The sequence below is a fragment of the Podarcis cretensis genome (genome assembly GCF_951804945.1).
Source record: "Podarcis cretensis genome assembly, chromosome: 14".
Classification (NCBI taxonomy): domain Eukaryota; kingdom Metazoa; phylum Chordata; class Lepidosauria; order Squamata; family Lacertidae; genus Podarcis; species Podarcis cretensis.
In genome coordinates this window covers 26363301-26388704 of record NC_137183.1, presented here as the reverse complement: position 1 = coordinate 26388704, position 25404 = coordinate 26363301, and the positions used below count along the sequence as shown (strand labels likewise).

General features: G+C 45.0%; 2 protein-coding genes across 3 annotated transcripts; one reads left to right on the top strand and one right to left on the bottom strand.

Annotated features, from left to right (window-relative positions):
* Nucleotides 1–543: 543 nt before the first annotated feature.
* MTFMT (mitochondrial methionyl-tRNA formyltransferase) lies at nucleotides 544–8976 on the bottom strand. The gene is made up of 9 exons (XM_079954357.1): nucleotides 8791–8976; nucleotides 7585–7797; nucleotides 6293–6415; nucleotides 5358–5460; nucleotides 5035–5110; nucleotides 4187–4278; nucleotides 3455–3536; nucleotides 2253–2335; nucleotides 544–1172 (listed from the first exon to the last, which is right to left on the bottom strand). The coding sequence occupies exons 1-9, from the start codon at nucleotides 8955–8957 to the stop codon at nucleotides 978–980; spliced, it is 1134 nt and encodes a 377-aa protein (XP_079810483.1). The 5' UTR covers nucleotides 8958–8976; the 3' UTR covers nucleotides 544–977.
* A 3355-nt stretch (nucleotides 8977–12331) lies between these two features.
* SLC51B (SLC51 subunit beta) lies at nucleotides 12332–21717 on the top strand. Of its 2 annotated transcripts, none has more exons than XM_079954423.1 (5): nucleotides 12332–12549; nucleotides 14554–14644; nucleotides 19145–19291; nucleotides 20012–20102; nucleotides 21171–21717. In XM_079954423.1, the coding sequence occupies exons 2-5, from the start codon at nucleotides 14605–14607 to the stop codon at nucleotides 21391–21393; spliced, it is 501 nt and encodes a 166-aa protein (XP_079810549.1). In that variant the 5' UTR covers nucleotides 12332–12549; nucleotides 14554–14604; the 3' UTR covers nucleotides 21394–21717. The 2 variants fall into 2 exon arrangements, with proteins under 2 accessions (XP_079810549.1, XP_079810548.1); XM_079954422.1 differs by having other exon boundaries at nucleotides 12337–12549; nucleotides 19142–19291.
* Nucleotides 21718–25404: the final 3687 nt, after the last annotated feature.

Sequence of the window (25404 nt, the reverse complement as noted above, 5' to 3'; positions counted from 1 at the left end):
AACCACCATCATGACAAGTGGACTGTGTGTGGAGAGAGAACTTACGTACTGCAAGGGGTTATAGCACTGCACAGTGCATAGAATGTGTCCAAAACTGAGTCAACTTCCACTCATGCAGTTGGGCTCCCTCTAGCTCTGCATCCGCCCACCCCTTCAAGATGCCCCCACATGTGCTGCCAACAGTCCCCCGCCTTTTGCAACAGGTTTTGAGGGTTGCAGGTAAGAGAAAGATTTCTCTTAGCCCAAGACCCTGAGGAGCAACTGTCCCCAAAGCAACACTTTACTCCTCACTCTTACAGGGAAAAGTAAATGGATATACTTTCAAATACCACCCTTGTCAACACAAAGCTTGTTCCCTGCTATTGGTGAGGAAGCCAGTGTTTGAAGAAAAACAAAACAATACACAAAGCTGCTTTGTTTCTTCTTGATTATCCTAGCATGTGAAAAATGCAAGGGACTTGTTTTTACACAGACGTTCTTATGCTAATCAGAGTGTAGGTCACAGACACTGTAAGAGTCACAGAAGACCACATCATTCAGATAAACTTATATAAAAAATAATTTATCATTCAATATTGCATTAAGTGTAGCATTGTTATCTAAGGTAACTTTACAAACCTGCACTTTTGAGTACAAGGATTAATGTACTGTTAACCTAGAAAGCCAGAGAAAGGATGCCCATATAAATCCCTCTCGCAGAGCTGAAAAGATTATTTCAAGGCTACAGATACTGGGGATGAAAACACTGTTCAGGGTAGCCGGAATGAAAACCGTTTGGGAGACCCATAGAGGAGCAATAGTCAAACTCCACCGCCTCTTGACATCTTCCTGTTCCTTCCATCCCTGTTTCAATTGATGGCTACGCAGGGAGACACCAAGATTTCTGATGCAGAGATGTTATGGCATGGAGATGTCTCCAACTCTGCCAGCATAAACGAACACCTGGTTGATTCAGACAGCGTACCAGGCCTTCATTGCTATGTGTTGCGAACATGCAACAGTGTTCCTTGCCGACTCCTTTTCGCTGGGGCTAGCTTGAGTGTTTGGAACCTGCACGTCCCGGGAGACATTTTGGAATTCTGCTGGAACCAAGGATGTAAGTAGCCATTGTAGAAGTCAGCAGCTGTCAGCTTCTTCTTAAGCACCACAGCTTTAACTCCAACCCAGCCTTCCTGGAGGGGAAAAGAACAAGGTGAAGCTGAGTCTTGGAGAGGTCTCAGCACATCCTGCAAGTCCTGAATTCACACAGCAAAAACATGGGGTTGTATCCCACTGACTTACACACTCAAGAAAAGACACACTGAAATCAGTGGAACTAAGTAAAGTTATGCCCATTAACTACAAGATGTTTACTCTGAGAAGGACATACACTGGATACAATCCATGAAATTCAGTATCCTGTCAGTTCTCAATCATGTTTAAAAACCCAAGTTACTGTAATGCAATGGGAAGGAGGGATGGATTTAGGAAATGCTTGCGAACTCTGCATAGTTTGATTCTCCAAGCCATTGAGTGGTAAAAGCAAGCAACTTCAACATAAATTTGATTTGCAAACTGTTCCCCTTACTGCAGCTGCCTGTGAACAGTCTAGTTATAGCAATCTGAGGGAAAAAAGTGAAAATAATAATAATAGTAATTTATTATTTGTTCCCCAGCCACTCTGGGCGGCTTCCATAGAAACCAAAAATACACTAAAATATCACACATTAAAAACTTCCCTGAACAGGGCTGCCTTAAGATGTCTTCTGAATGTCAGGTAGTTATTTATCGCTTTGACATCTGATGGGAAGGCGTTCCACAGGGCAGGCGCCACTACCGAGAAGGCCCTCTGCCTGGTTCCCTGTAGCTTTGCTTCTCGCAATGAGGGAACCGCCAGAAGGCCCTCGGCGCTGGACCTCAGCATCCGGGCAGAACGGTGGGGGTGGAGACGCTCCTTCAGGTATACTGGGCCGAGCCCATTTAGGGCTTTAAAGGTCAACACCAGCACTTTGAATTGTGCTCGGAAATATACTGGGAAAAACCACATACAGTGGTACCTCGGGTTACATACGCTTCAGGTTACAGACTCTGCTAACCCGGGAATAGTAACTCTGCTTCAGGATGAGAACAGAAATCGTGCAGCGGCAGCACGGTGGCAGCAGGAGGCCCCATTAGCTAAAGTGCTTCAGGTTAAGAACAGTTTCAGGTTAAGAACGGACCTCTGGAACGAATTAAGTACTTAACCCGAGGTACTACTGCACATACAAACATACCTTGCAACGGATCACCAGTGTCTGCAACTGCTTATGATAGAACACTGATCCTGGGACGGTTCCGTTTTCAGCTGCTAACCTATCTGAACACAAAACACATGTTCTAGACTTAGTTTTCCCACAACAGGTTGTTGTGGAGTTGTGCATGCCCGATGTATCATCAGCCACATAGAACCAGCCCAAATGAAAATATCTTGCAAAGCTTCCAAGTGTTGCTCAAGCTCAGGTTTTAGTAAACATCCAAGGGAAGGTTGCATAACTCGCAGGAAGCCACTCAAAAGGATTTATACTCAGGTCATCCGTATTTGTTATGGAGGCCAACCCAAACAGAGTTCTCTTAATAATAATAATAATAATAATATTTTTTATTTATACCCCGCCCTCCCCAGCCAAGGCCGGGCTCAGAGCGGCTTACAAACAATAATAAAAACAAGAAGAATGATTACAACTTAAAAACAAAAATAAAATACAACATTAAAATAATGGAACATTAAAATACTAAAATGTAGCCTCATTGCAGGAGGAGAAGGAAAAGAAAGAAAAAGAGAGAGAGAGAGAGAGGGAGGGAGGGAATCAAATTGGCTCCAAGCCAAAGGCCAGGCGGAACAACTCTGTCTTACAGGCCCTGCGGAAAGAAATCAGATCCTGCAGGGCCCTGGTCTCATGAGGCAGAGCGTTCCACCAGGCCGGAGCCAGAGTTGAAAAGGCCCTGGCTCTGGTTGAAGCCAATCTAACTTCCTTAGGGCCCGGGACCACTAAGGTGTTGCTATTTATGGACCTTGAGGCTCTCCGTGGGGCATACCGGGAGAGGCGGTCCCGTAGGTATGAGGGTCCTAGGCCGTGAAGGGCTTTAAAGGTCAAAAGCAGCACCTTAAATCTGACCCTGTACTCCACTGGGAGCCAGTGCAGCTTGGCTGATCTTAGTTGTCACGGTAAGAAATCACTGCCTCTACTGAACCCTGCCTCTGCAGGTTGGTTTTTGTTGGTTATAAAAGGCTTTAGAGATCAAAGGCAGGGTCTACATTTATGGCCAGAAGGTAAGATGACACCAAGCTAAAAGGCCACACAGCAATTTGAAACACTCGCAGCAAAGGCAAGGAATGATATATAACTTCAGTTTCACAGAAGTGCCTCCAGTGTTATGTTTAACTACTTTTTGTGCCATAGCTAACAACCAAAATTGCTGAGATGTATGTACATACCATTGTGGTCATGTAATGTCTCCACTTCCACAAAATCCAAGAGTTTTACAGTAGTACCCATCCAGAGTGTTTGCAGGGGCATCTGAAAAAGGTACAGTAAGGTATCTCAGCCACAGATGTTCACACTCATTTCAGCTAAACGAATCCAGAATTGTCAAACTGTTTTCATGTTCAGTCAGCAATAGAAACACAAATTTGGGGCTAGTTTCCACTTTTTTCAGATGTGTATTAGCAAAAGCATTTCAAATACAAGAAGACTAGGTCAGATGCAAACTACAGTAGTTTCCCCAAGGTGTATGAGATTTGAGTGCATTTTAGATTTAAAACAACTTTTAAAAATCAAGGTCAGCCTTCACCTGCCAGCCCTGTAGCTTTGTTGGAAATAAGGCATGCAGTTTAAATCTTTGGTAAGCAGGACTTCAAAGGAATCTGAGCAACAAAAAGCTAGTATGTAACTGTGGGTGAACGAGTTGCTCATTTGAAGCTACAGCGAAGTAAAAAGTAAAAAACTGACTAGCATCCCGCCCCCCGGCTTTTTTAAATTTTAATTTTGCAATCCCAGAACAGCTGGTAAGTGGTGGTGTTAACCCATTTCCTCCAAAGCTGAAGACTAAGAGGTGGGAGAAATTCTCTCCCCAATCAGCATTTAATTATATATAATTGATAGATGGGCTATTGAAATTCTTTTGTAGCCTAGGATTTTAGTGAACCTCTTTGCAACACTGGCATTACCATTGCTCCCAAGGCACGGTGCATCCTCAGTATCTGCTCAGGAGTTTGTTCTTCCCACTGGATGCAGCTCATTGCAATGCTGGCTTTAGGAGCTTTAAGATAACAAAACGAAAGTTAATGAGTGAACTCTGAGTCAAGTTCATAGAGCTAAAAGGCTACCAACAGCTTCTAGCTGTGATGGCTATGCTCTTCCTCCACAGTTGGAGGCAGGAAGCTTCTGAATGCCAGTTGCTGGAAACTGCAAAAAGGGAGAAGGCTCTTGTGCTCAAGAGAGAACAGTGGCCTGATCCAACTGGCTTGTCTTACATTCTTAACCCTACAATTCAAATGACTGAACCACCAGTATTCTTTCACTGCAGTGCATTGTGGTTTCCCCTGCTTCACTTCTTTCCTTGCAAACTGAGGGGCTTTTACCACATACTGGCCTCTCAACACCCTCCCTCTCTCAATGCTGTTGCCCCAAGGTGGAATGGCAATGGGAAAAACTCTGGCCTGTGGGTTAATGAGACCTGGCAGGGATTCTACTGTGGCCAGGCCATTTCACCTATGCCATGCTCACCTGTCCCACATCTGACATGTGTGGCAGGTAAAAATGCAGCTGCACACCAAATTGCTCTTGCTGACAGCTGCCCCTTTTGAAGGTGTGTTGTCAGTGCCAGTCAGCTGGTCGGCACTGACTGCATGCCTCTTTAAGGTTGTCAACTGATGTCAAAGTGGCCTGCGGGGGAGGTCATGATCCATTTCTTCTGGGCTATCAGAAAGACCAGCTGCCATTCCTGAACTGTGAAAAACTGTAGGCTTGATTGCAATGTGCTCACAAGAACAAACATGAAACATCAGGTACATACCAAAAGTTGCTCCTTCCTTTGGTTGCTCTGTCTTGTTCCTTAAACTGTCAGGTAGGTTTTGCAGAACAGCAATGAGCTGAAAGGAGAAAAAAACAACGGAACATACATCACACAGCAAGAAAACAATATTTTGACTACAATAATAGTGTTATTTATATTATGAACTTAGGAAAGTGAGTTTCTCAATGTTCGTTGTCTCTTAGAAACTGGATGCTTCAACTGACCTGGTTCCCATAACTTGGAATTTCTAAGCATCTTGTAAGTTTTCAACTGTTTTAGAGATGCAACGGGGGATGGGGTGGGGGGGAGCAGTGTTAACTTACCATACTTGCACCAAGTTTGGATAACATGGATTCCAACTCTTTTGCTGAACAACAGGGTGGCACTGCGAATGTTTCCTGCTTGATAATCGGCCCTACATCAAACCTAGGAACACAACACACAACTTTAAGGAACACAGGAAGCTGTCACTGGTCCACCTAGCTGAATGCTGTCTATACCAGTGTTTCTCAAACTTGAGCCTCCAGCTATTGTTGGACTAAAACTCCTGCTCATAGCTAACAGGACCAGTGATTATGGGATTATGGGAGTTGTAGTCCAACGCCAGCTGGAGACCCAAGTTTGAGAAACACTAGTCTGCACTGATCATCAGAGGCTCTCCAGGATTTCAGGCAAGAGTCTCTCTCAACCCAACCTGGGGAAGTCAGAGATCAAACCTGGGACCTTCTGCATGCAAAGCAGATGCTCTATCACTGAACTAAAGCCCTTCCCTCTAAGCTTCCCCATTTAAGTGTTTTGCCAACACCCTCAGCAATTTTCAAGTGATCTGTGGGGATGAAGATTTGGGAACCACTGCCTTAATAGTAACACAAAGCAATTTAAGACACTGAGAAGATTACCCAGCACTATGGATGGACTGAACAACTAATTCCATCCCATTTTATGCATTTTCTACACACTTCTTACATAAAATTAATTTACCAGTTAACTGCACATTGTATACACATCTTTTGCATAGAAAATACATTCTTGGGTGCATTTTTAGTGCACTGAAAATGCATTGCAAAATCTGGAGAAGTGACTGGGAACTGTGTTTGGGTCCACAAGCAAAACTGGGAGCACTTGATCACTTCAGCCTGCTTAGAGATGCTCACCAAACAGATTCTTCCCCCATCTCTATTTGGCACCCATGAAATTATGAGTTCCTAAAAAGGACACGTTTGCACCAACGTTCTGTTGAATTAAATAGCTATTGTACCTCTTAGGCCTGATCTGCATAATTGTCACCCCAGTAACTGTATCTCCATGGAGCACTGTGTGGATTATCGGTGCTGGGCCTCGCCACCTTGGAAGACAGCTGGGATGGACATTCAGCACACCACTGAATCAGAACATTTGGAAGTTAAAATAGGACCAGTAATTCTGTAACATATATAAGCGAATAGTAACCATTTTGAGAACTCACTTTAAAAAATGCAACTTAGAATTCACTGTAACTGCCCAAAGATATGAAAATATAATGTGAAAACTTAGTATTACATAACTATGCATACAGTAAAAAGGTATTCTCCCATTTTTGTATTTTGCTATAACCAGTAAACTGTCCCACTGATAAACAGTGGAAAACATGATCAAGGAAAGCGAAGGGTAAGAAAAAGAAAATGAGGGAGCACATGACAACATGCCTTTAAGGAACATCAAAACTGGCTAACTGGAATTAGCAGGTTGAGATGTAAACACTTCTGATAGATTGACAGAGTAAGGAACATCCGCACACTCAGACCTATCAGCTTACTTCTCTCTCTCTCCTTGTTGTTTAGAACTTGTCTTGTGAACTGCCCTGAGATCTTTTGATGAAGGGTGGTATATAAACCTAGTAAATATTATTATTATTATTATTATTATTATTATTATTAGACTGGTACATCTTAGATTGCAATCTGTTTACAAATTCCTCCTCCTCAAGATGAGAGGCCATCTTTAACTAGCCTCAGAGAACAAAGGAGTAAGCATGGCTACCTTTTTCTTCTTTGGACTAGTTAGTTGAACTAGAATGAGAAACCTTTTCTATCCAAGTTATGCATTTCCTACAATAAACAACTTTATTATTTTCTTACATACAAGAATACCTGTGTGCTTGCAACAAGTAAAGTCTACTCTAACCAAGATTCACTAGCCAAATGCAGCTGACTCTGCACACTTAAGGGTTTCAATAGGAAATCAACACAGTTCCCACTGCATGTACAAATAATTGTACACTCTGCATATTTTGCATTGGAAGTTAGAGTACTAAATCAATTCAATTTTAGACTGACAGTGCCTGTAAAGCAACCCTTATTGAACCCCCTTGGAAAATAATGCATTTGAGAGGGCATTTGTTATTAATGTCTTCAGGCACTAAAATCCTGCACATAGTTACATGAAAATACTAGTGTGATTAAGAAGTACAGCCTTTCCCATATTATCCTGCTCCAACCACTTTCCTTTAACACACATCCCAGATTGCAATATAAACAAACTACTCAAAACATTTTGTGTTCACAGCCTTACTATGGAAACTTCAGGATGAGGTCCTCACTGAGCAGGCGCCCAAATGATGCCACCACACCGACATCGAAGTGGTCACACAGACCTACATCTGGCCAGAGGTGGATGGGGAGCTTAAGTTGCTCTGCACAGCTCTTGACAGGGAGACCCTTGGGCAGCTGGGAATGAAGCGTTACCACCTCCAGACGGTCCACAAGATGACCTGACTTGGCCTCTCTGCCACAGAACATAAAAGAGAATCATGGAGGACTGTTTGAAAACAGTGCCAAGCTGCTACCACCCCAGTAAATGCCCTCCCACAAGAAGCTCCTTTATACCAGGTCAGGTGCTTTGTCTATCTAGCCCGGTATTGTCTCCTTTGACTGACTGCAGTTCTCCAAGATCTTTGGTCTTTCTCATCACCATCTGCCAAATCTACTTAACAGGAATTGCCAGAGCTGAACCTAGGCCCTTCTCCATACAAAGCATTCACTCTGCCAATTGAGCTAGTCCCTCTTTTCCCACATGTGCTCTCTATCATTCTTATCTCTCCAATGCCTTCTGCACAATGCAAACACCTTGGGGCAGTGAGGGAACCCCACTCCATCTCCATCCTCAAGTCACTCCTCTTTACACTGGCTTTTTGACACCTGATATATACATACCCACACACACAGTACTGTGATTAACCAACAGAACAGTGTTTTAAATTTTATGCTGCAAAACATTTTGTGTCTCGCCTTAATCAGCTTGCTTTGATAAAAATGAAATGATGCTGTTTCCAAGGTGGCACTTGGGGATCTTTGAGGATGGAATGCTTGGAAGGCCTATATGGACACTCCCTATTCTTTTGATTGCATCAGTTTTAAATTGGTGTTAATATTGTATGTACCTTTAAAATGCTGCAACCCACGGTGGGAAATTGTGCTGAAGGGCAGTTAACGAAAAATAACGATAATGATACCGGTAATAACAGCGAGGTAGCTAGTTAATGAGGAATACCATTCTCAAAATGCAGCTGCCGCTGCTACTGTCAGTCAGAGCAGCCACTACTGGGTTAGATGGATAAACAGCCATAGTGAGCTGGAAATGGGCAGCTCCTGTTCTTGGAGCTTCTCTTATCCCTTTCACTCGATGCCCTTTCACCCTCTCCTTGTCCCACAAACCATAACCTTTGACCCGGCTCCCGAAGGCCTTTCCCCCCTTCCCTCCTCCGCCCTAGAGACCCACCGGGCAGCCTGGAGCGCTAGGAGGGTCTCCGCCGCGAAGCCGTCAGTCCCAAAAAACAGGACCCGCCAGGGCGGCTTTTCCCGCCTCGGAGCCTCCGCGGCTCCCGAAGCGTAGCCCCGCCCCAGGCTCCACCGGCCCCGCCAGGCCCGCAAAATCCGGCCCCTCATGGCCCCTCCGCCGGCAGCCCCCACAGGCCGCCGCCACCACCGCCCACCCCGCCTGCGCGCTCCAGCGTCGCGGCGCGAATGACGTATAACCCCGCGCGACACTCCACTTGCGCGTCTGTGGGCGGGGCAACAACTGCTCGGGTCCAAGCTTGGCTCGTCGCGGGGGCTTGTGGGATTGCCGGGCGGTGTTAATGTAGTAACCGCAGCAACCAGGGGCAAGCCGTATCCATGGCAACTGTTCGGGGCCTAGCTCAAGCCCGTCCACTTGTTGCCGCAGTCCCTGCTACTCGCAGGAGGAGGAGGGGGGCCGCCTTGTTCTCTCCTGTCCTTCCTTCCTTCCTTCCTTCCCTTCCTTCCTTCCTTTTTGATTAAAGATTTTGTTGATTTACAAAAGTGTGCAATGTCTCTCTCTCATGTTTCCCCCCCCCATGTAACATTTCTACAAATCATTTTCATTTGTTGAGATATTAGGAAGAAAAGGAGGAAAGAGGTAGAGCTGCGCTGCAAGCAGGAGTTCAGGCAGAAACTATAACCTAAACAAGAAAATAATCATAACAGCTGGGAAAAAAAACACTCAGCAGTCCCTATGTCGCAACATGACATTACGTAAGACCGTGAAAATAACATGGAAGAAAACGCAGTTGAAAGGACAGTAGATAGGAAACTATAGAAAGAGTAGAAGGAAAGTAAAAGTAAAAGACACAGGATCTAAATAGCTTGAAGGAATATAGATATTATTCGTCGGTTGCATGAAGCATATCTTACTGCATTGTGGGCAGTATGAGCAAGCAAGGGACCAACTGATCAAACCCCTACTGGCAAATTGGCCGGGAAAATCCGAAGCCTCCCATATTAAATAATCTCTTGGATGACAGGTCTAATGATATTACACTGGCCGTGGCAAAGTTTCTCTCGGAGGTTGAAAGCAACAAGGATCAGCATGCTTGAGACAAAACAAAATGACTGCTTCGGTTTTTGTCTCTTGTGGTCGGCTGTCTTCACTGTATTTTGTTCTGAAATTGTTTGATGGGTCTTTGGACCGCAATAAAGATTTTATTTATTTTATTATTACCTGTTCATGTTTGATATTGTTTGCAATCATTTCTCTTACCATTTTATGCATGGCTGTAACAAAGTGTGTGTTCTTGGAGAAATAGAAAAGCAAATAAAAATATATATATATATTTTTAAAAAACAGCAGGAACAGGTGTGTCCCCCTCCCCCACCCCCCCACCCCCCACCCCGGTGTGGAGATGTCAGTGGTGGTAGGCAGGTGTCACCTGCTGCATCCCTGCCTTCCCTTACTATTGAAATAGGAATATGAATACCACATTTTCCCACCAACACCATTGTGCTCAAAAGCAGTTTGCAGAATAAGTGTCTATGGCCATTTAAACTCTCTCTCTTTGTGGGTGTTATTGTTTTGTTTGTTACTATGCTACGTATTTTTATGCTTTTACAATGTGAACCACTTAGTCATCCTCAGATAAAGGGTGGTATTCAAATTTAATACATATCTTTCTAATGTCAGAAAGACATTCAAGCTAACGATTTAGGAGTGTTAATAAGTTAAAATATGCAGCATTAAAGGATAAACATAGAACACCATGGAGGGAGGGATGGGAAGTCAACGGATTAATTAAACGTATTGTTGATGGTTATGTAAACTTTTGAAAACAAAATAAATAAAATGCTTCAAAAATAAATAAATAAATAAATCTTTAGGGACAACTTTTCCACCACTGTCAGAGGCTACAGGGCAAGTGGGGCAACTGCAGGGGTCCCACTTCAGGGGATTCTGTCACTTAAGGCCTCACCCTGCATGGGCATACTTTACAAATAAAGTAAATAAATAAAAATACTTAACTAACTGACCAATTGTGCCCCCCCCAAATAATGTCTGCCCCCCGCCCCATAAATCCTGGCTACACACATATCATCCTGTCTTAATGGTTGGGCTGGCCATCCATTTTGGCTTGCAGGCAGCACTAGTTATTCTCTAACCAGGCAGGGATCTGAGGTCAAAGACACTGAAGACACAAGATAATATCTGCAAGAACTGATAAACAACCTGAAATATACTACATCCCAGATTGCAGTTTCTTCCTATATATATCAAGGGCGAAACTCACCTTTGCAACTATGTTCCTGGTGAGTAATCTTTCAGGCAAGAATACGCAGGCCTTTTGCTTGCAGTAAACTTTGCCTAGGCTGATATTTAGAAAAGGCACTAGGGAGTGTGCCAAGCAAGGCCAGTGAAGGGTGTAGGAAGAGGGCATGTGGGCTGAGTGAGGGTCCTAGGGACCACATAGAGGCCCAGACCTGAGGTTTCCCACCCCTGATTTGGAACAGTATAACACGTTCTCATGAGATTTGGGTGAGATCTTGCAAGCTCCTTCAGGGAATCGGTGCCAATGCCAGCACCGCTTCTCCACAAGTGGCAGAGGTGGCACAGCTGGTGGTACAGCTGCAGTGCCACCAGCAGTTTGGTGCCGTGATGGTAAGTGTCTCACTGGTGGGGGGGGGCAGAGCAGGGTAGCATTTCCTGTTTTGCCTCAAGTGGCAAAATGGGACTTACCACCTCAGGATTCCAGAACTTACAGCTGTCAGTTCTAAGGGAAGGCAGGCAAGGACCCACAGCCCAGGTGGGGCTCACTAGCTTGGGAAGGAACTGTGTGATTCCTCAGCTGGAATAGGCTCAGGACAGGTGAGGGTCACATGCCTCATCAAGCCCAGAATATACAAAAGGAAAGCTGTCCTGGCCAGGCCGGCGTCCATTGACTCCAGTGTCCATTTAGTCCACAGGTAGGCAAACTAAGGCCTGGGGCCGGATCCGGCCCAATCGCCTTCTAAATCTGGTCCACGGACGGTCCGGGAATCAGTGTGTTTTTACATGACTAGAATGTGCCCTTTTATTTAAAAAGCATCTCTGGGTTATTTGTGGGGCATAGGAATTCGTTCATTATTTTTTTCCAAAATATAGTCCGGCCCCCCACAAGCTCTGAGGGACAGTGGACCGGCCCCCTGCTGAAAAAGTTTGCTGACCCCTGATTTAGTCCATTGACTAAAAGGTATGCATTGTTCATTACTGCTAGCTGAAGGACTTTGTGCTATGTAGATAAGTTCCACTATTATCCACAGTGAGAGTCTGCTTCCCTCCAAATTTGTGCCATGGTTTCATTTCATGATGGCAGAAAAGTAATTTCTTTTTCCCAGAGGGAAAAAAAAATCCACTGTGGACTCTTTTAAGTGAGCAGGGTACAGGGTAACAAGTAAATAAATGAGGAAGCCCCAGCTTTTGGCTTGGGGATGAGTTTATTCACCTTTGGTTTGGAACTGTGGGTGTGGACAGCTCATGGACTTTACAAATTCCTCTCTTCTGTGCTTAGCTCCAGCGGTCCTTGGCTATAGCACAGGAGAATGAATGAGTGTGTGTGAGTAACAACAGCCTTTGAAACCAAAGAGTCAGTGCTGAGATTCTCACAACCGACCCCAGGCACTGAACAGCCGAGAGGGGCAGCATCTTCAGAAAGCTGATTCAACATAACACTATCTTCCCATTGATTCCTGAGCACAAAGGGCATACTTTCTGGTAAGATCATTCTTAAATGTTTGCAAAGGGGAATGGGATGAAACCAAGATGGTGTGTTAGGGCGGGAGAATGGTACTGTAGTTGGTTTCTAAGAGGAGAACACTATTATTTCTGTATGTTATGGTTATTTCTAATTGCTTAATATACTTTTGAATTGTTATTCATTTGATATGTTGTGAGCCACTTAGGGGAATAATTTTCTGGGAAAGTGGCATACAAATGAACAGATGGTGATGATGACAACTAGAGCTCAGATTTGCAGTTTGGGCCCCCAATTCCCAGATGTCAAAGAGATCACTCTGATTCCTCAGTGGGGAGGTAACACATTTTGCCAAAGCTTAGAGACGTTTCTGTCCAGAGTTCCTTGAAATGTTCTTAAGCTTTATAACAGGGATGGGGGGGCAAGGTAGTGCCCTCCAGATGTTGGTGGACTCCAACTCCCATCATCCCTGACCACTGGTTGTGCTGGCTGGGGTTGATGGGAGTTGTAGTCCAGCAACATCTGGAGGGCACATCCCTCTTTGGCCCTGCTTTGCATCCTCCGTGAGTGTCTTTGCCCAGTTGGACTGTGTCTTTGTACTGGAGAATCCCTCTTGCTTGCCTGAATGGAGGACAGAGAGGGGTGTGGTGAGTGACTATAAAAACTAGCCCCCCAAAATGTAAAATTTACATTTGTTGCCCCACCCACCTTTGCTTCTGCCCCCACCCACCATAGGCATGTGGACCCCAAAAGGCTGGCCAGAAGGGAATGTGGCCCTTGGGCTGAGGACGCCTCCCTTTCCTGATCTAACTTTTTGGTGTGCTCCTCTTCTTTTGCACTTAAGTCTCCCTGATTGAGAAAGGCATTCTGAAAACCCACACCATATCTTTTGAGTACATTGTTTCCCCCTATGAATCCTGGGACTGGTAGCTGCAGTTCCTTAAGGGTGCTGAGAACAGTGGCTCTGTGAGGACTAAACTACAGTTCCCAGGATTCTTGTGGGGGGCGGGGTAAGCCCTGACTGTTAAAGTGTATGTATGCTGTGGTTGTCACTACACAGACATATAGAGCCCTGCGCAGCTTATAACACTCTTTTCTGTCTCTTTAACTGCAATAGCCTCTTTTGGCCATGAAATGTGAACTTTCACCTGCTATAAGATTAAATCCGGGGGAATGTAGCAAGAGGGAAAGTGATAAAGGAGGTCACTAACCGCAAGGATGTGTGTTCTTTGCCCTGGGTAGAAACTTCTTGATAGTGATGACTCAGAGCAGCCAATTGCAGCTTTCTGTGTTTGTGGCTCAGCTTGAGAGGCTGTGATGCTTCTGAATATCAGTTGCTGGAAACCACAGAATGGGAGAGGGCTCTCGTGCTCAGGTCCTGATTGCCGGTTTCTCACAGGCATCTGGTTGGCCACTGTGAGAACAAGATGCTGAACTGAATGGGCCATTGGCCTGATCCAGCAGGCTATTCTTATACTAAACATCTTTAAAATGAACATATGTCAGAAATGTTGCTGTGGATGGGAGGAATGCAGATTTAAAAACTTAGTGGCTGGAGTGCTTTGTGAAAATGTGATTGTGTACCCAGAGGTGTAGCATAAGGTTACCAGATTTTTTTTCAATGAATCCGGAGACACTTTTCAACTTCCTACTAAACAGATGGATTTTGTCAGGGAACTGATTTGTAAATCCGGGGACTGTCTCCGGGAAACGGGGACGTCTGCTAACCTTAGTGTAGCAGCCTCCGCCATCGTCTTGGGTAGACCCAAGTTGTTGAATACTACAGACCCCCATGCCACCCAAAAGACCCCCATAGTGCCCTATGGCCCCCCGGTGTAGACCGCCCCCTCCCCCCTGGCTACTGTGTGTACCTGTGTGTAGTGGAATGGAATGGAAACATGTTTTCCTCTTCAAATCTCATGGGCTTTGCTGCAATTGGACCCTGTCTCTTGTGATGCGGCCCATTTTCAGAATATCAATAATCTGTATGCATATAAGCATCTTGGTTCCCCTCCCCCATCTAGGTTCTATTTGAAGATCCTTTAAAGAAGACTTGGAAGAGTTCCTGTGCCATCATGAACACTTTCTGGGCAATCCTCTGTTTTGTGGTGTATGGTAAGTGTAGGGATGTGTATAGAAACTAGGAGAGGATATATTTCTTAGGTATCATCCTTCCTTACTCACGTTTGTGAGTTCAGCAGAGTACACCCCTTTGCCAGCAAAAATAAGGAAGCTGTTTATAAGCTAGGTTTCGCTTTTTTATTTAAGTAATCCAAGATGCTTTACTGCAGACTGGGTTTCCTGGTATTTCCCCTTTAAAACAATAAACATGCAAATCAGTCTCCTTATAAGTAAAGAAAGGTTTACTCACTCAGTTTCACAGTAGCAGTCTCGAGGCAGGCTTAAAATGTAGTTACAGACCTATATTATAGTTTAATTAGGATTGGAGTCTGAGCTGCGGCTCAGATTCAGCATGTGCCCTACATCCCTAGCAACTGAAGAAGCATCAAAGAGAAGAGAGCAGATAGCAGGGATGGCAGAGATCAGATAGCAGGTTGCGCCCCATTACCTGGCTGGACAAAGTGGGAGTGGCTGTCACAGGGACCCAGTGAGATCCTCTGTGTGTGTGTGTGCCTTTCTAGCAATCAGAAGTCGTTGGTTTCGACTGCCTTGTTTTAGATATCCCAAAGTAAGCTCATTGCTCTGCAAAAGGTTTACAGTGGTAAAGGTAAAGGTAAAGGTACCCCTGCCCGTACGGGCCAGTCTTGACAGACTCTGGGGTTGTGCGCCCATCTCACTCAAGAGGCCGGGGGCCAGCGCTGTCCGGAGACACTTCCGGGTCACGTGGCCAGCGTGACATCGCTGCTCTGGCCAGAGCCAGAGCCAGAGCCAGAGCCGCACACGGAAACGCCGTTTACCTTCCCGCTGGTAAGCGGTCCCTATTTATCTACTTGCACCCGGAGGTGCTTTCGAACTGCTAGGTTGGCAGGCGCTGGGACCGAGCAGCGGGAGCGCACCCCGCCGCAGGGATTCGAACCGCTGACCTTTCGATCGGCAAGTCCTAGGCGCTGAGGCTTTAACCCACAGTGCCACCTGCGTCCCGTTTACAGTGGTATCTCGGGTTAAGTACTTAATTCGTTCCGGAGGTCTGTTCTTAACCTGAAACTGTTCTTAACCTGAAGCATCACTTTAGCTAATGGGGCCTCTTGCTGCCGCCGCACTGCTGGAGCACGATTTCTGTTCTCATCCTGAAGCAAAGTTCTTAACCCGGGGTACTATTTCCAGGTTAGCGGAGTCTGTAACCTGAAGAGTATGTAACCCGAGGTACCACTGTATACCATAATGGCATTTAACACCTCCTTGGTAACTTCTGGTTTATAATTGCTCTTAATGGAAAAATAATCATGACAAAGGGAGTATAGGAACATAAGAAGAGCTTGCTAGATTTGGCCAAAGGTCCATCATACTGTGCTCACGGCAGTCAACCAGATGCCTGTGAGAAACCCACAAGCAGGACCCAAATACTCTCCTCCCAAGAGGTTTCCAGCAAGTGGTATTCAGAAGCATTGCTGTCTCCTACCTTGGAGCAGAGAGTAGCCACTGTGGCTACCAGCCATTGATAGCCTTATGCTCTGTGAATTTGTTCAATCCTCTTTGAAAGCCATCCAAATTGGGGGCCATCACTGCCCCCTGTGGAAGCGAGTTCCACAGTCTAACTGTGCACTGCATGAAGAAGTCCTTTCTTTTCTCCACCTGAATCATCCGATATTCAGCCTCATTGGATGAGTTTGAGGGACAAAAACTTTTCTCTATTCATTTTCTCCCTGCCATGCAGGATTTCGTAAACTTCTACCATGTTGCCTCTTACTTGCCTTTTCTAAACTAAAAAGCCCCAAATGCTGCAATCTTTCATTGTAAAGGAGTAGCTGCATCCCCTTGATCAGTTTGGTTGCTCCTCCACATGCAGCTGCTGGGTGACCTTGGGCTAGTCACACTTCTCTGAAGTCTCTCAGCCCCACTCACCTCATAGAGTGTTTGTTGTGGGGGAGGAAAGGAAAGGAGATGGTTAGCTGCTTTGAGACTCAAATCCAAACTCCTCTTCTTCTTCTGAACCTTTCCCAACTCTACAATACAGTGGTACCTCTGGTTAAGAACTTAATTCATTCCAGAGGTCCGTTCTTAACCTGAAACTGTTCTTAACCTGAGGTACCATTTTAGCTAATGGGGTCTCCCGCTGCCACTGTGCCGCCACTGCGCGATTTCTGTTCTTATCCTGAAGCAAAGTTCTTAATGCGAGGTACTACTTCCGGGTTAGCGGAGTCTGTAACCTGAAGTGCCTGTAACCTGAAGCGCCTGTAACCCGAGGTACCACTGTATCCTTTTGAGATGAGGCAACCAGAACTGTACACAGCATTCAAAAAGTGGTCGCAACATTGATTTGTGTAAAGGCATTATGATACCAACAGTTTTATTTTCAATTCCTTTCCTAATGAACCCTCACATGGAATCTGCATTTTTCACAGCTGCCACACACTGGGTCCAAAATATCTGGAGAGGACCAGGTGGGCGTTGGCTGTTCTAGTTCCCTTAAATGGGGGGATCTTTAGTCTAAAATTGCCTTTCTTTGGCTCTTTTCTGTTTGGCCTGCATGGTTAGGGGATAGACAATAGCTCAGTCTTAGACAGGGTTGGATTTAGGTTTGATGAGGCCTTAAGCTACTGAAGGTAATGGGGCCCTTTATATGTTCAGTTGTGCTTTCTCAACAACAAATTGTCACTTTTTTGTGTGTGTTGAATATATGCTATATGGTAATTTATAAACCTAATAGGTATCTAAAGCCATTTGCACATAACAAAATATGTATTTTATCAAAGTAATTGTTGAACTGAAATACAACTAAGAAGAAGTATATTAATAGTGAAATTTTTTTTGGGGGGGGGCAAGAGAGTGGGGACCTAAGCTATAGCTTGTTTAGCTTATACTTAAATCCGCCACTGGTCTTAGAGCAAATGATCTGTTATCTATTTGTGATAAAATAGATGCCTTACACAGCACTTGAAGATAAATCTTTGCTCATATGTGTGTGTGTGCAATGTTTTTCTCCCTTTAGTCCAAGAGAGGGTTTAGTCATTTTGCTTTCAAAACTCCTGCACAGCAGTGCATAAATTATTAATCCAAACCTTGCCTGTTCTCAGAAACTCCTCCAGTGTCTGCTTGAAGTCACCCCACTCAACATTCTCAGTCAAAAAATCAACTAACGGAATAATCAACCAACTGCCAACTGCCAACTGCCTCCTCCTTTCTTTAACACCATTCATTATATGTGTACAATGCAATAGAGGACAAATACTAGCATTATCTGTCTCTGTCGCATCGCAGCCTGGTCCAATATCTTGTACTGGGATTAAAGAATGTCAAGTGAGACAGCTAGGAAAGGCACTTCCATTTCAGGATCTGGAGAGCCGCTCCCAAGCTGAAACAAACAGTCCAGGCCAGTGAATGAAACAATTGTCAGAGAGCTCCATAGACGTGCAGGCACTCACAACCTGGGAAATTATGAACTGTCCAATGCATTAACCAGATTTAAAACCCAGTCATGGGTTGTGTGTCCAATGTAGCACCAAATTTATGTCACTTAGTGGTATACAGTAAACCTGCAACTTACGCAGGGGTTACGTTCTAGAGATTGTGCCTGAAGCTAAAATTGTGTATAGTCAAAACACATCTGGTTCAGTGGCGGGTGGGATTGTCAAATTCTCCCCCCCCCCCCGGAACTCCGCTCTCTTTCTGTTTTTAAACTTTTGTGCCACACATGTAAAGCTGAATGAGCACAAGTTAAATTTGCGTAAGTTCTGGGCTTACTGTAGTTGCTTCGTTGATGTACAGTGGTACCTTGGGTTACATAAGCTTCAGGTTACATACGCTTCAGGTTACAGATTCCACTAACCCAGAAATAGTACCTCGGGTTAAGAACTTTGCTTCATGATGAGAACAGAAATTGTGCTCCAGCGGCGCGGCAGCAGCAGGAGGCTCCATTAGCTAAAGTGGTGCTTCAGGTTAAAAACAGTGTCAGGTTAAGAACAGACCTCTGGAACAAATTAAGTACTTAACCCGAGGTACCACTGTACTGTTTTGCACCAGTGGAACACTGTTGCACGAGACATTGCACCAGCCAATTGCTGGTCACCTTGTTGCACAGTAGAACACACAATTTGTTGTGCAGCAAGTTTCCATTAGCACAGCTGCTGTGTTGGAGTCCTCTGCTGCGTGACTCATCCGTCCACCAGCACGAAAGCCCTGGCACTAGCAGACAGAGAATGTTGGGCACAACTCCATGTCATGATGGGCTGGTTCTGGTTACATTCCCATAACCTGGTGCCTTCCAGAGGCTTTGGATTCCAGCTCCCATCAGCCCCAACCACCAGGGCCAATGGTCAGAGGTAACAGGAGTCGCAGTCCAGATAATGTGGAGGACACTTGGTTGGGAGGTGGCTGAGTTACATTGTTGTTTTAAAGGTTAAATACAGAACTGAGGGACAGTGCTTGATAGTCATTACAGCCCAGGGTTAAAGCTATGACTGGAAACTCATTTTGTGCTGTTCTCTCACCCAGCAGTGAACACAGACCTGAGTGGACACTCTGCCCTGGCCATGTCTAGCCCACACGCTCAAGATCCCCGAGAGATCAGCGGTAAGCCTGAAACAGAAGAGATGCCTTCAGCGATGCTGCAGGAGCTGCTGTGGTTTTTTCGGAGAGAAGAATGTGAGTTCTCACAAGGATAGGCTTGTTTGCAGAATTGTCACTGATGAGTGTTGCAGCTGCTGGGTGACCTTGGGCCAGTCACACATCTTTGAAGTCTCTCAGCCCCACTCACCTCACAGAGTGTTTGTTGTGGGGGAGGAAGGGAAAGGAGAATGTTAGCTGCTTTGAGACACCTTAAAGGGAGTGAAAGGTGTCTCAAACTCCTCCTTCTCCTCCTCCTCCTCCTCTTCTTCTTCTTCTTCTTCTTCTTCTTCTTCTTCTAGAGCTTTTCACATGTAACCTTCGATGAGTGCACAGTCTGTGCATGCAACAGTTGAGCTGTACAAGTTACCAAATGTACACTTCTCCACACATGCACTCGTCGATGTGTAAGAGATGTGTACTTGTTTTCAGTACAATGTGTGGAGAGTCTTTCTAAGACTCAGAGCCACGGTGAAGCTTAGAGAGTGAATTCCCAGGGAACTCTGGGAATGGTAATTCTTGAGGGGAACAGGTGCTCCTAGCAACTCTCAACACCCTTAAGAAAACACAGTTCCCAGAATTCCTTGGTGGAAGCCGTGACTATTTAAAGTGGTACGATAGTGGTTTAAATGTATAATGCAGATGGGGCCCATGTTGCAAAGTCAGAAAGGATGGGACAGGCTGTGAGAGAGACAGCAGGACAGCAACTCCCAGGAGCTATTGACCCACATTATTACAGCTCCCTGTTTTCTCTTGCAGCAACTACATGGAATTACTGCATTCTCGGCCTTTCAGTGCTGGTTCTGCTTGTAGGCATAGTCCTCTTGTGGAAAAATATTGCAGCAAACAGGTAAGGATAATGCCAGAACGGAGGGTTCTTATGTAATGTCTCCTCAGCTGGGTACGTCGGCTTGCAGAGTCGGAGCTGGAGATGAGGAAGAAATTTGGTTCAGCTTACCTTTCAATGCAAACTTACCTCATTTGCACTTGCTGAAAGCAATACTTGAAAGGAAATGCAGCTAGCCTTCAAAACTGGCATGTCTCTGAACTTTTTCACATGGTTCTCAGGATTCTTTGGGAGAAGCCATAACTTTTCAATGTGGTGTGAGAGGGGCTGCGAGTTGGAGCTGTGCAGAAGCACCAGCCATGTAGCCCAAATACAGTCTGCAGAATGCCGCGGCTAGACTCCTTATGGGGTCCTCACCACGGGATCACATTCACCTGGTGCTATACCACCTGCACTGGCTCCCGGTGGAGTACAGGATCAGGTTTAAGGTGCTGGTTTTAACCTTTAAAGCCCTATACGCTCCAGGACCCTCGTACCTACGGGACCGCCTCTCCTGGTATGTCCCACAGAGGACCTTACGGTCGTCTAACAAAAACATCTTGGAGGTCCTGGGCCACAGGGAGGTTAGGCTGGCCTCAACCAGAGCCAGGGCTTTTTCGGCCGTGGCCCCGATCTGGTGGAATGCTCTGTCACAAGAGACTAGGGCCTTGCGGGACTTTCCGCAGGGCCTGCAAGACGGAGCTGTTCCACCAGGCCTTTGGTCAAGGCACAGTCTGACCCCCTCTCTCCTTCTGTAATCTTCACAGAACTCTAGCCCAGTGGTTGCCATTAATTTGATTCTGAACTGATTTTAGAATGTATTTCAATTAATTGACTGTGATTTTATGTAAACTGTGCTATTTTCACTGTTGTTAGCCGCTCTGAGCCCAGCTTTGGCTGTGGAGGGCGGGATATAAATAAATTATTATTATTATTATTATTATTATTATTATTAATAATAATATTAGGGTTTGAGCCATTTTCTATTCCCAGGAAACCTTGAGAAAGATAGTTTTCAGTCTCTTCCTGCCTCAAAATTAATCTGAGCCTGATGAATTTATTTTATTTATTTCTTCTCCTCCCATCCAATAGAGCCCAGAAGATTGCCCTCATGCATCAAGAAGGGTATGTAGCTGGCCAGCCTGATGAGACGGAAATGAAGCAAGCTTTTGTGCCTTTGAAGGAAGATAACAACTCTGGTCCCCCCCCAGAGAACTTCCTTCCAAAAGTAGAAAATGCAGGGCAGGTGACGATCCATTGGAAGGATGGGAATGTTACAACCATGTTTGCAGATGCGCCGGAAGAGGATGCATAGGGTTACACAAGATTGCCATTAGTTTTTTGGAAATTGGGTTTCTAAGCCAAGCAAAATTCATCAACTGGACCCAAAGTAGCTGCAAAGGGGGGAGGTATTAATGTTACATGTGGTGCAGGGTACCGAATTGACCGTTTCTATTCATACAGTGGGTGTAATTATAATTTAAAAGTGCTCCTTTAGATTTTCTTTACAGGGGGTTTGAGATGAAAAGAGAAAGTAACTCAAAAGTTCCATGGTCTGGTGTACATCAAGGAGTGGAGGGCAGGTATTATCCTGTACATCTGTATGATCAATAAATGCTTTCCATATTTTCTTAATTTACCATTTGTCCCCTGGTTACATTTTGTGTGTGTTCATTTCTCTAAAAAGGGACATTGCCAAACTTTTTGGTACCACAGGTCAATATTGTTTACATTCCAAAGGGTCTTCCAGTTCTGAGCTACATCTGCTTGTGCGGGAGGAAGGAAGCGTTAAGATTATCAGCATGTATAAAGACTGAGCTATCTTAAGCCCGTTATGTCAGTACCCCTTGCATCTGTTTTGTTTTTCTTTATCTTTAATTTGCATTTTCAAAAAAGCTTAGTAAAGGGAAAAAAGAGGGAGAAATAACAATTTGAAAGTGCAGTTTAAAACTGTGAATTGTGAAACTGAACTGGAGAGAGTGACCAGAATGTCCAAGAACATGGAATGAATGGATAAATGAACACATTTACATTACAAAGTTACATATATAGCTTTTATATACACAAATGGAACCAGGAGTGGTAATTACCGGTATTCCCTATGAATGAACGCACAAGAATGTGGTATTACAGGACCCTAGGGCTGAATAAATCAAACCCTAAACAGAGAAGGGGGGGATTGTTATTGTGCTAACAAGCAGAATGAAACAAAAGATTCTGCACTTGGCGTTCCCAAAGTTTCCTTCATCAAAATATTTTCCGCACCAGTTGGGTGAAATAGCAATGCTGGATTTAAAGGTCACCGCTTCCCAAGAAGCATCAAGATAGAAGTTAAAGTTGGTTCTGCACACACAGCCCACTTCCTTCCTACTCCCCTTGCGGAAAAAGAGAACAGATGGGGAAATAAATCAATGGTCTTTATTATGAAAGTGCCACGCTGGTTTTCTTCACTCTTAGTTTCTTGGTTACCTTTAGAGCACCATTGCTGCATGTTGTCATTCAATTGCAAAATAATTTGGGGCAAGTGGGAAACAGATCAGACTTAGAAGGGAAAAAGAAGAAAAGGAAGGCATTCTAAGTTAAGGCACCATTTAACTCATTACGTACTTCAGTTGAGCAGGCAAAATGATACTGGGTGTTTACTGAGGTCAGATCTAACTGATGCTGGTTTTGTACTAGTTTAATTGCCACCTCTTTATCCACACACCCTTCCACTGCCTGATACTGAGAACTGTAGTTTCAGAGCCTCCACCAGACTTCTGTACATAAGGCTATAATGGAGGATAGGACTATCAATGGCTGTGCTGTTCCTTCAAAGTCTGAGCCAGTGGCTTGGAATCATAGGCGTGAAGAGTGCTGCTGTTCCTCTAAGGTCTGACTTGTGGATATCTTCTAGGTTGGCCACTGTGAGAACAGGGTGTTGGACTAGAGGGGCTTTGGCAAGATCCAGTAGGGAAATTCTTACGTCCTTATTTTGAGAGTGCTGTTGCACTCAGGTCCTTCTTAGGGGCAGCTGGTTAGCCAGTGTGAGAACCAGATGATGGGCTAGATGGGCTTTTACCTTATATTCCCCTATTAGAAACCTCCCAGCCTCCCTCACAGATGCTTCTCTGGGCCCCGAAACTAGTTTAAGGACAGAAATACAGTGGTACCTCTGGTTACATACTTAATTCATTCCAGAGGTCCGTTCTTAACCTGAAACTGTTCTTAACCTGAGACACCACTTTACCTAATGGGGCCTCCCACTGCTGCTGCGCCACCACCACACAATTTCTGTTCTCATCCTGAAGCAAAATTCAGGAGTTTGTAACCTGAGGTACCACTATAGATGGGACCTCAATGGCATGGATGCAGTTGGCATCTTTGTTCTTGTGAGGTGTAAACAGCAGCCACAGTGGAGCCTGACCAGCTTGGGTCTGTTACAGGGTGGGCTGGGGGCATGCGAAGATTGCGAAGTTTGGTTCTCTTTCCTCCTGCCACAGTCCACAACTACAACAACTGCCCCTTAGAAGCTGCTATTTGCATTTCAAGGGAAGCTCTCTTTGCCTTGCACAGCAGGAAAAGAGTGGAACTTACCTGCCCCACCATTGTAGTTTTGAGGCTATTCAGGTTTACTGTTTTGTTTACATGACAAAAAAAAAACCTTTTTTGGGGTGGGGAGTAGCAATGTGGTCCAATGATGTTTATTGTCGTGTCACACCTCACCCACTGTTGTGAGTGAAATTTAGGGGTGCCAATTTGAATAAAATATTTCAGGGGAGCCCAAGTAAGCCCTGCCCTGCATAATCAATCACAAGATGTGGCACACACAAACACCATTTGAATGGCAATGCCCATTAACTTAGCCCTGCAAATATTTTATTGGGGAATTGGCACCTATGGTGGCAGGCCTGTATCTTAGCCATAAAGCCAGAGTTCTGTGACACTGCAGTGTGAAAGGAACATTAGAAATCAGTTCAGAAGTGCTAGCAGGAAAATGAACACAATACTCTCTGCTTCTGAATGCACCCTAGGTTTGCAGTGCGTACTTGAATGTGCTGTGTGTGCGTAGTACCAAGGACAGATTCACCGGTTTGCAAATGTGCCCACAGGCCGAAAAAAAGCTGGTGACCCCTGCTCCAGGAGCGCTGACGGAAAATATACACAAGGAACGATATGCCATTCCTTCACCAGGGGGCTCTGTGTCCCTTTAGCCTGTTCTTTGGCAGTGCGTTGGAAAGCTGGACGCATCCTCAATACCCAAACAACAGGCACTTTTTGTTTCAACGGCACATGCGTCATGTGCTCCTGCCCACACACCCCAGCACATTTGCCTGTCCTCCTGCTATCTCCATCTGCTACCTCCGTTTCCTAGCCTATCACACACACAGAGATTGGTGGTTACAAAATGCCATTCATAATGCAGACAAACTTTGCAAGAGTGACAAAAGTATGCAAATGCCAACAGTGTCCTTCAGCTCTCTATATTGGACAAACAGGCCAGACCTTACGCCAAAGAATAAACGGACATAAATCAGACATCAGGAATCACAAGACAGAGAAACCAGTAGGAGAACACTTCAATCTCCCAGGACATTCTATACAAGATCTCAAAGTAGCTGTTTTACTACAAAGGAATTTCAGAAATAGACTGGAAAGAGAAGCTGCTGAATTGCAACTTATCACCAAACTTAAAACCATGGAGAGTCCTGGTCTGAACAAAGACCTTGGATTCTTATCTCATTATACATGACAAAGCCATTTTTCACCTTCTCACCCCTTGCTTTTTCCTGTAAGACCTATTGCAGTCGTTAAGAGTCGTCAACAGGCTCATCACAGCTATCTGCCAATCACCCATTCCCACCACCCTTCTGAGTAATACCCCTCCCCACCTTCTCACTATATAGAAGGGTCTGGAAACTTCTGTTTCAGTGTATCTGAAGAAGTGTGCATGCACACGAAAGCTCATACCAAGAACTAACTTAGTTGGTCTTTAAGGTGCTACTGGAAGGAATTTTTTTTGTTAAAAGTATGCAAGTATGCGATGCAATTTCTGCCGGTTGTAAGGTATCCATGCTTTGGGTGCAGAATTTGAAAAAAGGTCTTGGAGCAGCGTCGATACTAATCCTGGTCAAACTGCATGCGGCACAGTCGCTTAATGCCATTAGCCCTGCAGTTTTGGCATTGGCATAGCAGGCTCTGATGGAGCAGGGAGAAATGGGTTTGGGGTTGCTGACCAGGGTTGGACTTCAGTCACTTTGGAAGGGGGAGCAGGGATGTCAGCTCTTCCCGTTTGATCTTCCCGAGGAGTAGAGAGCCCCAGTGGAAGCTGGGGAGGATTTTGATC

Bases quoted from the DNA above. Each gene is read 5' to 3' on its own strand.
- MTFMT (XM_079954357.1), bottom strand. From the start codon at position 8,957: ATGAGGGGCCGGATTTTGCGGGCCTGGCGGGGCCGGTGGAGCCTGGGG. The intron at 5,461-6,292 runs GTACAATAGCTA...TTGTGTTCCTAG, and splicing joins ATGCAGATCAGGCCTAAGAG to GTTTGATGTAGGGCCGATTA. The intron at 4,279-5,034 runs GTATGTACCTGA...GTTATCTTAAAG, and splicing joins AAAGGAAGGAGCAACTTTTG to CTCCTAAAGCCAGCATTGCA.
- SLC51B (XM_079954422.1), top strand. From the start codon at position 14,605: ATGAACACTTTCTGGGCAATCCTCTGTTTTGTGGTGTATG. The intron at 19,292-20,011 runs GTGAGTTCTCAC...TTTCTCTTGCAG, and splicing joins GTTTTTTCGGAGAGAAGAAT to CAACTACATGGAATTACTGC. The intron at 20,103-21,170 runs GTAAGGATAATG...CCCATCCAATAG, and splicing joins AAAAATATTGCAGCAAACAG to AGCCCAGAAGATTGCCCTCA.